We start from the raw sequence: 13,358 nt of genomic DNA, 5'->3' as shown, positions 1-13,358 counted from the left end.
TGCAAACTGAGGTCTTTGTAACCTCTCCTTGACTTGTTGACTGAGTTTGGCAAGACATCAGTCACATCTCTGATCGCAATAAAAAAAACATCCCTCCCCACAAATCTGTAGGACAGCTCACCCAGTGAGTACCGTATGTGTCCTCTCTCTCTCTGCATGCATCCTTCTCTAATTCTGCAAGGTCAGACCACTTCTTTGATGCAAAACCCCCACAAGTAATAACATAACATAGGCCTGCACGCATGCACGCATGCACACACACACACACACACACACACACACACACACACACACACACACACACACACACACACACACACACACACACACACACACACACACACAATTTCCACAACGAAAGCAGAGTCCAGGCTAAGCAGTACTTTACAGTGTGGAGGCTACTGTAAATGGAGCAGGATGGCACAAGGTCTCTCAGGGACGCTTCAGTCTACCACAGCAATTCCTCTCAGCACTGGAGACAGACCGATTATTACCACCACATGGTACACAACACAGGAAGGAACTATAACCTTAGAGTATATATTAATAGAGACGGCACCGGACTTCTCCTCCCATCCACTCAAAAGCGCATGAGGCGATTTCACTCCTCCTTACGGGTAGGAAGAGAGTGCATTCTGGGATGGATTTGCCCCAAACACATGAACACGCTGCCGTTGACTATCGTTGCACGTGTTCACGTGCGTTCACGTATGAAACAGCGTTCATGTGTCATCATGAACGAACGTGCGCAATGATAGTCAATGGACCAGCGCGTTCATGTGTTTGGGTCCAAACTGCAATACCAAATTTGGCCACTATGTCCATTTCGCCTCAGGGTTTCCTCCGGGTGCCGTCTCTATTCATATATACTCTAAGACTATAACACTATAATAAATGGTAAATGGTGCATTTATTAAAAGAAGACTATTAATCACCTTTTCATTTAATTATCATTTTTTTTGTGTATGTATGAAGAAAACTGGGTGGCATCCTTTTTTATTTCCAGTTATTGAAGCATTAATAATGTAGAAATTAGGAAAGCGAAAAGTAGATGGCCTCTAAGGAATGGACAGGTGATGGGTGTCAGCTGTAACTGTATTCAATTATTTACTGTATATTTGAATGACCCAACCCTATAATTGGAGTACAAAGCAAAATCCTCAGCATCCTCAATATTAATCTGTTAGGCCCTAGTTTGGGGCAGGTGCACTGGTGTGGGTCACACACGGCAACACACAGTCCATTTTTTCAATAGGCTCTATGCACCACAGCCATATTGGAAAGAAATTGGGCCTCTTCCTAATTTCCTTCGCAGCCCTTATTATACTAAATAAGGCCCTGTATTTAGTGTGGCACGTTTAATTTCAAGGATCTTAGGATGGTAACTTAAGGTCTTTACACACTGGCAAATTAGTGATGCGATGTGAATAAACAACCCGAAAATGCGAAATATTTGGCCGGCGAAATGCACCGCATATGCGATTATATTCGCCACCCCTCTCCTCCTCCTGCTTCTTTATGTCATTGGTATCCTTCCGATTTGTCCACAACTTCTTCACTACCGTGATGCAGGCAACGCAATTGGGTTGGGGCCCAGAGTAATTTGGATTCAGTTGACCAAAGTTTGGCGGAGCCCGTTGGTGGCTGCTGCTAACACAATGTCTATACCCAGTCACAAGTACACTTCCAGTAGTACGCCTATGAAAAGGAGCATTGGCATGCATCACTGCTGAAATATTTCCCTGTTTTGGCAGATGCACCCAAGAAAGAAAGAATAGACAGAATAGATGCTATACTGTAGAAATGCACACAATTAATCTTAGACAGTGTGGTCTTGTCAGCATAAACAAGGCTCCCAAAGATACTGTATAACACTACCAGGAGTTAAATTACACCGAAGATGTCACTGTGAAGTCACAAGTGAGCCACGGTTCTTTGCATGTTGTCCTCAAGAGACCATGCAATCTCCAGAAAAAGGAACACTTTGATGTCAAGCACATGTTGACTAAACAATTGTATTTCTTTCTTTTTTTTGCTTTTTTTAATCACTGAGACAGTCAACCATCTGCCTGTGAGAGCAGTGTCCAGACACAAAATGTGATTTAATCTTTTAATTAATAGTCCTGCCTTCACTACACTTACAAATTCCAAGGCTACCATAACTCGTAATTGTGAGGCAGTAATGAGTCTATTTATGTTAAATATAGGCACATGTGAGAGGCCATCCTGCTTAGAGAGGCAGCCAGAAATAAATGGCTTTATTTCAATGATGTTCTTTCAATGTGTCTTTGAAGAAACCACACAATGCATTTGTCAAACGTTGTTCATTAAGTGGTAGACCTGTCTGTCAATGTAAATTACAGAGCCTATCATGGTCAACATGGTCTGCCTTATATGCAAACTTTTCATAACTACAAATGATTGGCAAAACCTTTTGTAAATTATACTGCGATTTAGCTTGGAGTGTGATTTTCGGAGGATATCCACAAAGTAAAAATATGTTGAGTGGGTGAGAGACACTGTCTTTTAACTGGAAGACAACTGTGTGTTTGATGTATCCCAAAACAAGAACACTGACTGCCTAATTGCTCACTATAGCTGAGTGCCCAGAATGTCATCGTAAGTCACTTACAAGGAATGTCATAGCCATTGTAAAAAACCTCCATCACTGAAACTGGGCTGTGTTCAGCATTTTTTTCCAGACTCAAATGTCTGTATGACATCAGAGCCAATGACTACTGTCCAGACACACTGCCTGGCTGTGTCTCTCAGAAGGATAACTGTCTAGCACAGCCCATTTTTGTCCACTGTGCTGTTTCCAAAACTAATGGTTCCCACAACCGACCCACGTTGTGGGAAGATGGATTATTTTTAAAGAAATCCTGGCACCGATTGTGTTAAAGGGCTTTTTTGGGTGGCGAATTTGAAGTTCTACATTTTTCACAACATATCAATGAGCACTGTACACACACACACACACACACACACACACACACACACACACACACACACACACACACACACACACACACACACACACACACACACACACACACACACACACACACACACACCCCCCCCCCCCCCCCCCCCCCCCCCTAAGACAGTGTGAGATGGCTTTGGATGGCTGAAGATCCACCAAGGACAGCTCTCTTAGATTCCGACTTATGGAGGTTTGAAAATCCTGCTTTGAACTGCGGTAAACGGACATGTTCGTACGTAGCTGATAACGTCCCATAGCTGGGGGGTACGAATATGTTCGTAATAATTATTTGCGCTAATAACTTAAATTGATGCAGGCTGATCTCCAGTAGTTCCGGTGTTGGGTGGCCTCTTTTAACAATGTCCATATATTCATTGAAGAGTATGACACATTTTACTACTTTGTAAATAAAAATAAAAGTAAATACATACGTTTGATCTCCTCTGAGATCATAAAATACAGCGGTAAGCTATATAACAAAACAATGGACAAATGATGAAGCTTTGACACACACATATTTTGTAAAACGTATGCTATGCTACTTCAAATCCTCTCTCCTCGTATCTCTTGACATCCGCTATTTTGCATAAAAGGGACAAGGACAGATACAGAGACCACTATATGCCTTCAAACTTGGTGCGCGCATATCATGGCATACCATGACAAAGAGTTAGGTGAAATTATCCCCACCAGGAGGCCCGGAACAGCACAAGGTGAGGGATTATGTTATACAGATATGTCCATATATGGGCATAAAATGGACAGCCAGGTAGCCAGACAGAGACAGACATCTTCATAAATGGCAAACTGACACAGACAGCCGGGTACAACGAGTACTCTGACAAAGCCAGTGTGGCGTAGGCGTGAGGACCACATATCGGCCCGAACTCAAAAGAACGTTATGTCTTACTAAATGGCTCACTCCAACACTGACTGGATGTAAAATCATCACGACCAATGCATAGAGTCGGTCCAAGGGAACCTCATCTAAGCAGTGAAAACTAAACTTCTGCCAGACAAACCCACAGACAGACTTTTCCTCCTATAATAGATGGGCCTGCATGGCTCAGAGGGCTGGCTTAGTCCACCACAGCAATTCCTTTATACGTAGCCGAGACAGAGAGGCGAAAGAGCCTTCCCAACCAGCTTTGACAGGCTGAGACACAGCACAAAGAAGCTCCAAATAAGAGGGGAGCTGCTGAAAGTGGAACCAGCCACTCTGGGGCCCTTGGATTAATCGGATAGGAAGACTGCAGCTTTGTAGAAATCGGCAGAAAGGAGCGTGAGCAAGGCGTTTGTGTGTGTTTATGGTGGTGGGGGGTCTTTATTATTATGTGTGTACTGTGTAGAGGATAGGGGAACTAGCTTTATTGTTATTTTGTCTCCTGGTCCCTTTCTATTATTGTCTCACAGATGCAAGAGCCGTTTGTTATTTTGTACGAAGTAGCCAACTGTGTGAAATTACATTTCATGACAAATATCCACTTTGACAGCTGTACAAATGCAATAAGAGAGGTAGGCTGTGATATGGGATGATATAAGATTTATTTCCCTGCAGTCATTTCACCAACATGCGGAAAGTGTATTAACAATGGATCATTCTGGGAAATTGAATTATATTATTACAGTTGCTTCCCGCAAACCATAGTGTCTGGTCACTGGTCTCTGCTCATAAATTCAATAACAGAGAACAGGAAAATATTATGTGGCATAATATGAACAGGATATAACTTTAGTATAGATTTTTGGAGAGTTATGTGGAAAGTGAATCATTCATACCCAATAAGAGTGGTGATAACCACTCTTAACCATCCTCATAGGATCCAACAAGTTAAGCCTGAAGATCAAAAAGCTACTTGAATGTTTCCTGACAAAAGGTTGTTCTTATGTAATTTAAGTGAGGATGTGTAAAGAAAGAAAGAAGCTGGTGCGGAATGCACAAATGAGCTTGCCAAGATGACTGGAGACTCCAAAAGAGGTATTGTTTGATAGCTGGGAGGGAATTCATGTAAATCGTGCACTATTGGGTATGCTAAATAACATACTTTTTTTTGGAATAGTAATAAAAATAACAATGCAAGCTTGAACAACAAAACACTATCCAATTAACCTCAACCTGCTGGTACTCATGAATACATATTTGCAAACAATGTTGGGCCTATGGCTGGGCCTGGATTGAACAGATAAACTAACTAAAATGCATAGGGGGGTGATGTCAATTAAGAGGCTACTTCAAGCAAATGCAGATTTGTCTCTTTGTTGCTTTCCTTATTTGTATACTGTAGTCACCAAAAACTGTGGCCTTTTCTACCTCTGAAGTATATATAGTTGCAATGTAATCTTCTTGTAAAGTTGTGTAGATGACTTGTAAATAAGATTATCTCTTGTTAAGATTAGCATGGCGACTGTAGAGAATGCTTTGATTCCACTAGACGCATCCTAAAAGCTGTGTGTGTGTGTGTGGTCTACGTGCTTAATCTTTTTTATCGTTTGTGGAAAAACACCATATATTCAATGAAAGAAATGTACATATTGACATCATCTACTGGTCATTATAACGTCAGACAAATGCCAACACTTTCGGGACTAGTTGCGGCAAATCAGTAGCCTACAGTTTATATAGTATGTCTGCATATATAATAGTAATGTAGCAAGCTGTAGCAGATTAATATAACTGAATGGATACTTTGTACCTCACCATCAATGAACTGCCAAACTAGCCTATAGCTGACAAAATCGCACAGGTATCGGGTTTGAAGTGAGCGACATAATAATAGTTCAAAACACTACTTCTGATGCATTTCCCGGCAGCCAGATAAACCTAGTCACAGCATACCCACCAGACATGGCGCACACGCCACAGCACAGCTCTTATTTTCTGACCTAGTGGGTGATTTATTCAGCTTTAACGAGGGACGCGTGTGCCAAATTCTAGTCCTCTTCCATCTTACATTAAATACATTGTTAAAACGGAGTGCTGTATTGAATAATTTGTGCTTCTCAAGAAAGCAACGCCATTTCATGTTTTATCAACTCAAATCTCCCTCATTACACACATCCTTAGGAGGATACTGACATCCTCAACAGTGTTGACAAACTGAACTGTTGTTGTTGTTGTTGTTGGTGGTGGTGATGATGTGTGGATAGGGGAACAAGGTTGATTTTTCATTTGGTTGTTGTATTGGATCCTTTCTTATACAGTTTCACTAATGTAAGAGCAGTTTGTAATTTTATACAAAGTATCCCACTGTGTGTACACGGGGTAGGCTGTGATATGAGATGACATAAAATGTAATCCCCTGCAGTCACTTCTCCAACTTTCGGAAAATGTCTCTTGGTCTTACTATGGAGTTGGACACAATAATGAAAATATAGCCACTAACCTATGACTAACAGCTAACACAACACAATACAGCAGTTCACAATATGGAAACATATCCCACGATGACTATTCTGTTTGGGAAACACTGGCACGCCACCACTTCCTCTACTGCACGCCACAGCTCACCAAATTATGAAATATGGAATTCCTCCCAAATCAATGAGACAACCGTTAGTAATCCCAGTTATGCTTTCAATTGTAGTGTATTGTATTGTATTGTATTGCATGTATGTTGCGGTACATTAACTACATTTATACCCATATTTTCTGCAGTAGACCTATATTTCTAAGGACATTTCCAGTGGCCAGATGACAAACTAATTATTACTGGTACACATGGTGGAGTCACAGCATATTCACCTGAACAGCATCCACCCACCTCTTACACTGTACTGCTCAACAAATTGGCAACAATATGAAAATATATTTCAGGTGTGTGCCTACCTGACAGTATAATAAGGACTATGCACATTATGTTGAGGTCACAAAGTCACCCTCTACATTTGCCACAACGAACAATGCACCAAGTATATCAATCCATTAATACTGCTGCACGTATATCACTTAACTGCAATTCAAATGATTGGCTCAATGATCATTTTCCTAAATGTCATGTGAGGCGGCACATGGCAGGGGGAGGGTCCATCGACAGGAACCATAGTACACATCTACATAATAGAAAATGGGAAAATATGTGTAACAAAGTTTGATTCCTTGTAGTGTGTCTGTCTGGCTGGCTGTTTTCTTTTGTATGGTGACTTGACTTATGTAACTACAACACCAATACGCTAGGACTACCCAACCAATGAGCCACATTACCACCATCGGTTAGTCTGCTTAGTATTACAGTAGAGAACACATCTTCTGCAATATGCCCACCTAATCAGCCATACATCCACCCCCACAACTATACAAGGATCCTGAAAAATCCTTCAGTATAATCACTATTGTAACATATGGTAGTCGGGTCACAGTCTGCCCACCTCATCATTGAACTGTTACAACCACATCACTGATCTCAACATAAAACATAGCCATTTCAGTCTGCCCACCTCCTCATTGAACTGTTACAACCACATCACTGATCTCAACATAAAACATTGCCATTTCAGTCTGCCCACCTCCTCATTGAACTGTTACAACCACATCACTGATCTCAACATAAAACATAGCCATTTCAGTCTGCCCACCTCCTCATTGAACTGTTACAACCACATCACTGATCTCAACATAAAACATAGCCATTTCAGTCTGCCCACCTCCTCATTGAACTGTTACAACCACATCACTGATCTCAACATAAAACATAGCCATTTCAGTCTGCCCACCTCCTCATTGAACTGTTACAACCACATCACTGATCTCAACATAAAACATAGCCATTTCAGTCTGCCCACCTCCTCATTGAACTGTTACAACCACATCACTGAACTCAACATAAAACATAGCCATTTCCGGGTCTGATCCAAACCATGATCTGCTGGTAGCATCTCTGGTCCACCCGGAAAGCGATGAACTAATGTGTTTGTGGTGTAGCTCCAGTGCCAACCAGCCCATTTAGGGAACATTAGGGGTGTAATGAACTGAAAAACAGCTGTGACACAGATGACTTTTCTATCACCTGGGTAAATAATTAGCTTCCCATTTCATTATGCTGGGTATTGCGTTGTGGGGACACCGCTGGCCCGAAGGCAGCTTGGTGTTGGTGTTCCTCTCAATTCAGCATTTGACCTACTTTGCCTTGTCAGTAATTTGCAGAAATTGGTGGAAAGGGGGAATTTAAATGAAATCTGCTTTATGAATCTATAGCTTCACAAGCCCTTATGTACAAACTGGTGATAGCCCAGCTTAGTGTGGGCTTTCCTGACCTGAATATGCTATGGATTAAGCCTAGAGGACTGTGTGCAGAAAATGTGTTTGCTCGCAATATGAATAGTGTATCCATTTAAAGCCATCCATCCCTTTCATACTTTCCATTATGGCTAGTGTCTGGGAAGCTTATAAAAGTTAACAAAGCAGAACTGAATCATTCAAACCAGTTGTTATGTGCTTGCACATGTGCACACATGGCATAGAAAGCATGGTGTTATGTGCTTGCATACTCTCACTGGACCACAATGGAAACAAGCGAAGGCTTTTTTGTGTCTAAGTCCATTTGGCGTTTTTTTTAAATGATGTCATTTTCTGTAATTTTCTTAAACTGCCAATAAAGTATTCTATCTATCTATCACTCTCACACTCTCTGCTCACACTATCATCTGTTCACTAATGTTTCTCTGTCCCTGTTCTGTTGTAGTGCCCTGCCTGTGACATTTCTTAAATCTGACTATGCTGCTATGATCTGCTGGTCTAGAGACTCACCTGTCAATCACCTGATGGCTCTGGCTGCCACACCCTGTCTCAGCTGTTCCCTGTTTCTAGGCTATAACGAGGAGCTGTTGCCAGGTATACCAGGAGATCCCCAGCACCCCAGCAGACGACACCATGCTGTGATTCCTTAGTCAAGTTTTTTTCCCTTTATTCTTTTGTTTTCGTGTTGATTCATGTCTGTAAACACGCTTCTTGGTTATTAGGTTGATCAAAAAAGTTACTAATGGAATAAAGTACGAGAATATCACTGATAGTTATTATGGCACTATAACTGACTGAATGAAGAATGGCTAGGAGGAGCAGATAGTGGCAGTCTACAGAGAGCAGCTGCACGGGGGATGCCCTCATGAAACGGGAGCTGTCCTTTCAGCACCAAGCTCTGTACAACAGAGAGCACAGCAGGGCTGGATACGTTCAACTTGTTTCTGCTTCTAAACTGACAATTTGCCACTAATGATATATATGTCGTCACGGATGTATTTGCACTGTGCCCTTTTATTTGTTCCTCTGTTGTTTAACGGCTGATGATGTGGTGGTAGGTGGGGTGGGTGGAAGAGGGTGAGCAAGCTATCTATGTATATACAATATGTACAGTATGTATCTTTATATTATCTGTATCTAACCCTTCAATACAATTCTGAAATCTAGATGTAGACTGGAGCAGGGGTGCTGATAGTTGTGAAAAAAGGGACAATGTTTCAGCACTTTAGGACAATAGGACAGTGGCCACCTTTTGTCATTCCTATAGTGTCATCAGTGAGATTGACCTCATCTGCAGACAGAAACACCTGCAACCAGATTTGAATTGAACCTTGACATGCCAACATATCATTCCACTTATAGTATTGTGAAACGTATAGGAAATAAAATAATTTGAATTGCAAAGTTAAAGAAGTCTATGGTGCAACACAACATGGGGTGGTTCCAGCCCATCCAAACATGTGTCATACCCGCCCAGTCAATAATTAGATTTGTGTATAGCTATCGTTTGTCAGCCCTTCATAACATACAATAATAATTCACAAAAGCAATCTGGCTGTGTTTGCGGGTGGTAAGTCAGCAGGGGAGGATGTTCTCACTGCACTAGTGACTCTAACTAGGTTGGTAGGGGCACCTGTTCAGCAGGGAGTGGAACTGGGAGGTGAAAAGAAGTGGCCGGCGACATTGTGTGTATCAAAAGGAGACATTGTTGTCTACACACGCCAGACAGCTGTTCCATGTATACAGTTTGTCACCTTCAGAGAAGGTGACACATGTGAGCTGAAGCTGGGGTCAACAGGTGTTTTCTCTCCATTTCTCTCTCTAGGCTCTCTCACTTTGTCTTCCGTTTCTCTTCCTGTGTGTCTCTCTCTCTCTCTCTCCTCCTTTCTCTCACTCTCTGATCTCCCACCTTTCTCTCACGTCTCAGAATTGACATGACCTGACCCCGGCTTTGCACGGTCCCTGTTCTGTGAAGATTCAGTCCAGATATAAATCATATTGCATTGTTCTAATCGACACAAATAACCCCAGTGTTTGCTGCACAATTCAGCCTTACAACACACTGAACACAGCACACACTGAACCCATTCCAGGCTCACACTGCAGACAGGTGTGTGTGTGTGTGTGTGTGTGTGTGTGTGTGTGTGTGTGTGTGTGTGTGTGTGTGTGTGTGTGTGTGTGTGTGTGTGTGTGTGTGTGTCTACCATGTATATGTGTGGGCATGAAGGGAGAGGGTATATAAAAAAAGAATCCCTTGCAATTTGCAAATTAGGTCTCTCTGGATTACTCATAGTAGGGCCTTCAACATCTAATGCCATGCATATAGATTGGCATATAGGCGACATCAGATGCACTTTTTCTGTAGGGGCTTTAAGAATGGGGGGGGGGCACGTTTAGACAGTGGGAGATTAGCCTAACTAACGGACAGATGTAAAAATGGGTTGAATGGAATCCAATTACTACCTCTCATCAGGAGGGAAATAAAGAGCCGTGTGTGTGTGTGTGTGTGTGTGTGTGTGTGTGTGTGTGTGTGTGTGTGTGTGTGTGTGTGCGCGTGCGTGCGTGCGCGCGCGCGCGTCAGCTCAAAACCACCAGTAGACCATCTCGTGTCACGATGAGGCTTAGCCTATACTACTCCACCTACCTGAAAGAGGCGCAGGATGTTGGCCACCATAATAGACACAGAGCTCGCCGATGCGCCAATCACCCCGACCACTTTCTCGGGCTTGACGAACACCGGCGGCTCGCCATTGGTGCAGCGCACGTCCGACGTGTCTTTTTGGATGAGCGCTTGGACGAAAGTCAGCGACTGCTCCAGCGCATACGTGTCCCGCGAGCAGGTGTCCAGCACCCGCGCGCCGAGCGTGATGTTGGGCAGCAGTTCCTCGTCGCCGTTGATCTGGTCCAGGGCATACATCATCGCCTCGAGTCGGTGGATGCCGTTCTCCTTTTTGATGTCCCCGCACGGCATCCCCGGCGCCCCACGAGCGTGGACCGGGAAGAGCCCCCCCAGCGTCACGTCGCCCTCGACCCTGATGGAATGGGGCGCGTAAATCTCCTGGGAACCCGCCAGGTCCAGGAGAGCTTTGAGGATCCACACAACTCGGAACGTGAAGCAGGGTTTTAGATGAGTGAGATTCTTGTGCCTGGCCATGATTTAATTAGCCCCCTTTTCACGACACAAGTCAAATAAAAGCAGCTCGCCGAATCAGGAATAGGACCAAATTAAGAAGCTACAACAAAGGCACTTTTTATAGTTTTAGGAATCCATCGTCTCGCATGCATGTTCGAAATTGTCCATTCATGTGATCCGTCAGCTGCCACACGATAACAGCTCGTTTCAAATGGAATGAAGTAGAATAATTCCGCACGCTTTATACCTTGCAAAAAACACCTCACGCCGACTGATAATCAGACGCTCACGCGTTTATCCTTCTGAAGTGTGTGCCAGTGCCAGGTGCCCACGGCCACGGCTGCTTGTTGCTCGGGCACCCATTCCGATGGATTTGTCTTCCCGAGGAAAAGGATAAAGAAAAGCTAAACTAAAACATAGCTATACATTCAGCCAGCTGAAGAGGAGGCTCCCCACGAATAAGGATGACGAGTGTTAACTCCTATCCTCCAGCGGGAGAGTATTCCGTCGTTGGAAATGATCACCCAGCCCCCGCGCACGACTCATGTCATACTTTTAACGAGGGAAATGGGCAACATATAATGCTCTACACACCTGCCGACAAACGTGCACCCCGTCTCTATGACTCAAAAGCCTTAAAGTAAACAAAATAGCGCACGATAAAGTAGCTTTAGTCCAACACAACAGACTTCCTGACCTGAAATATCCACAGCTTGTGAGTGTGAGCTTCAGAACCCACAACGCGGTCTGTGACGTTCTCGTAATCGCCACGCAGGTTTATGACAACCTGTCTGTGATAAGACCACAAATCCACAACACGCCAACAAAAATGCGTCTCACAGTTACATGCAATGCCTTCACAAAGAAACTCCACGCGAGAAAAGGATGAAGAGAATGAGGACAAAAGCGCGAGATCTCTCTCTCTCTCGTGCACACGCACACGCAGGCTCACAGGGTGATGATGGCAACATTATCTAATAGCCTATCTGACATGGGTTGTCGGAAAAAAACAGATTATAGATCACATATCCCACCTGATTGGTTTAGGTGGATCAAATTGAGTCTATATAGCCTAGTCTATACGTCAATGGTTCTCAACCTTTTTTTGGATCAGAAAATAGAGCAGGGCCAACCGCCCACTTGAACATCTCAAAAAGTGTAATGCATTTAATTTCAACTTTATTTATTAGGCCTACTAAATATAACACAATCATCTTGTGCAAATAATAGCATGTGAATGTCCCCCAAGTTATAGGTTATTATCTTATTAGTGTGGAAGCAAGGGTGTGGATTCTTTACTCTCTCTCTCTCTCTCACACACACACACACACACACACACACACACACACACACACACACACACACACACACACACACACACACACACACACACACACACACACACACACACACACACACACACACACACACACACACACACACACACACACACACACACACACACACGATAATGTGAACAGGTGCTTTACACCACTGGCAAGTATAGACATTTATAGTTAATAATGTTGTAATTTACTAAATCAATACACCAGTACAACACACACTGTTGGTTATCAATACACGCTAATCAATACACACGAACACAATACAACATAGCACTACCCCCCCCCCCCCCCCCCGAAAGAAAGAAAGAAAGAAAGAAAGAAAGAAAGAAAGAAGACCACGTCATCAAAACAACAAACTATAAACTGGTCAAACATTTTCAAATAATATAAGAAAGAGGAAAACATTGTGAATTTAGTCCATACAAGCTTGTGCTATTTTCACAATATGCGGAATTAAATGTAATAATGCCGATTTGTGCATGCTTATCAGGATGGGGGCCCCAGTTCAAATATGATTTGTTGGAGGGTTAAAGCCTGAAAAAGTTGGGAAACAATGGATTACAGTATATGATACTCATAATAACAGACCTCAGGTAAACAATGGTTCTCAAAGTGACCCCATGGGGGGACCCAGCTCAGGGTTCCATGAGGGGGTTCCATATG

At 43.1% G+C, this 13,358-nt stretch overlaps 1 protein-coding gene across 1 annotated transcript in view; it reads right to left on the bottom strand.

The window, feature by feature from the left end:
• Positions 1-11,370, bottom strand: part of grm7 (glutamate metabotropic receptor 7) — a gene marked incomplete at both ends in the record, with an annotated part of 255,270 nt that extends 243,900 nt beyond the window's left edge. The window contains one exon of the mRNA XM_080776272.1: positions 10,861-11,370. Within this exon, the coding sequence (XP_080632398.1) occupies positions 10,861-11,370 (510 nt within the window). The remainder of the gene's footprint in view (positions 1-10,860) is intronic.
• Positions 11,371-13,358: the final 1,988 nt, after the last annotated feature.

The sequence above is a fragment of the Protomyctophum bolini genome (assembly GCF_963924005.1).
Source record: "Protomyctophum bolini genome assembly, chromosome: 2".
NCBI lineage: Eukaryota > Metazoa > Chordata > Actinopteri > Myctophiformes > Myctophidae > Protomyctophum > Protomyctophum bolini.
This window is presented reverse-complemented; position numbering and strand designations above follow the sequence as displayed.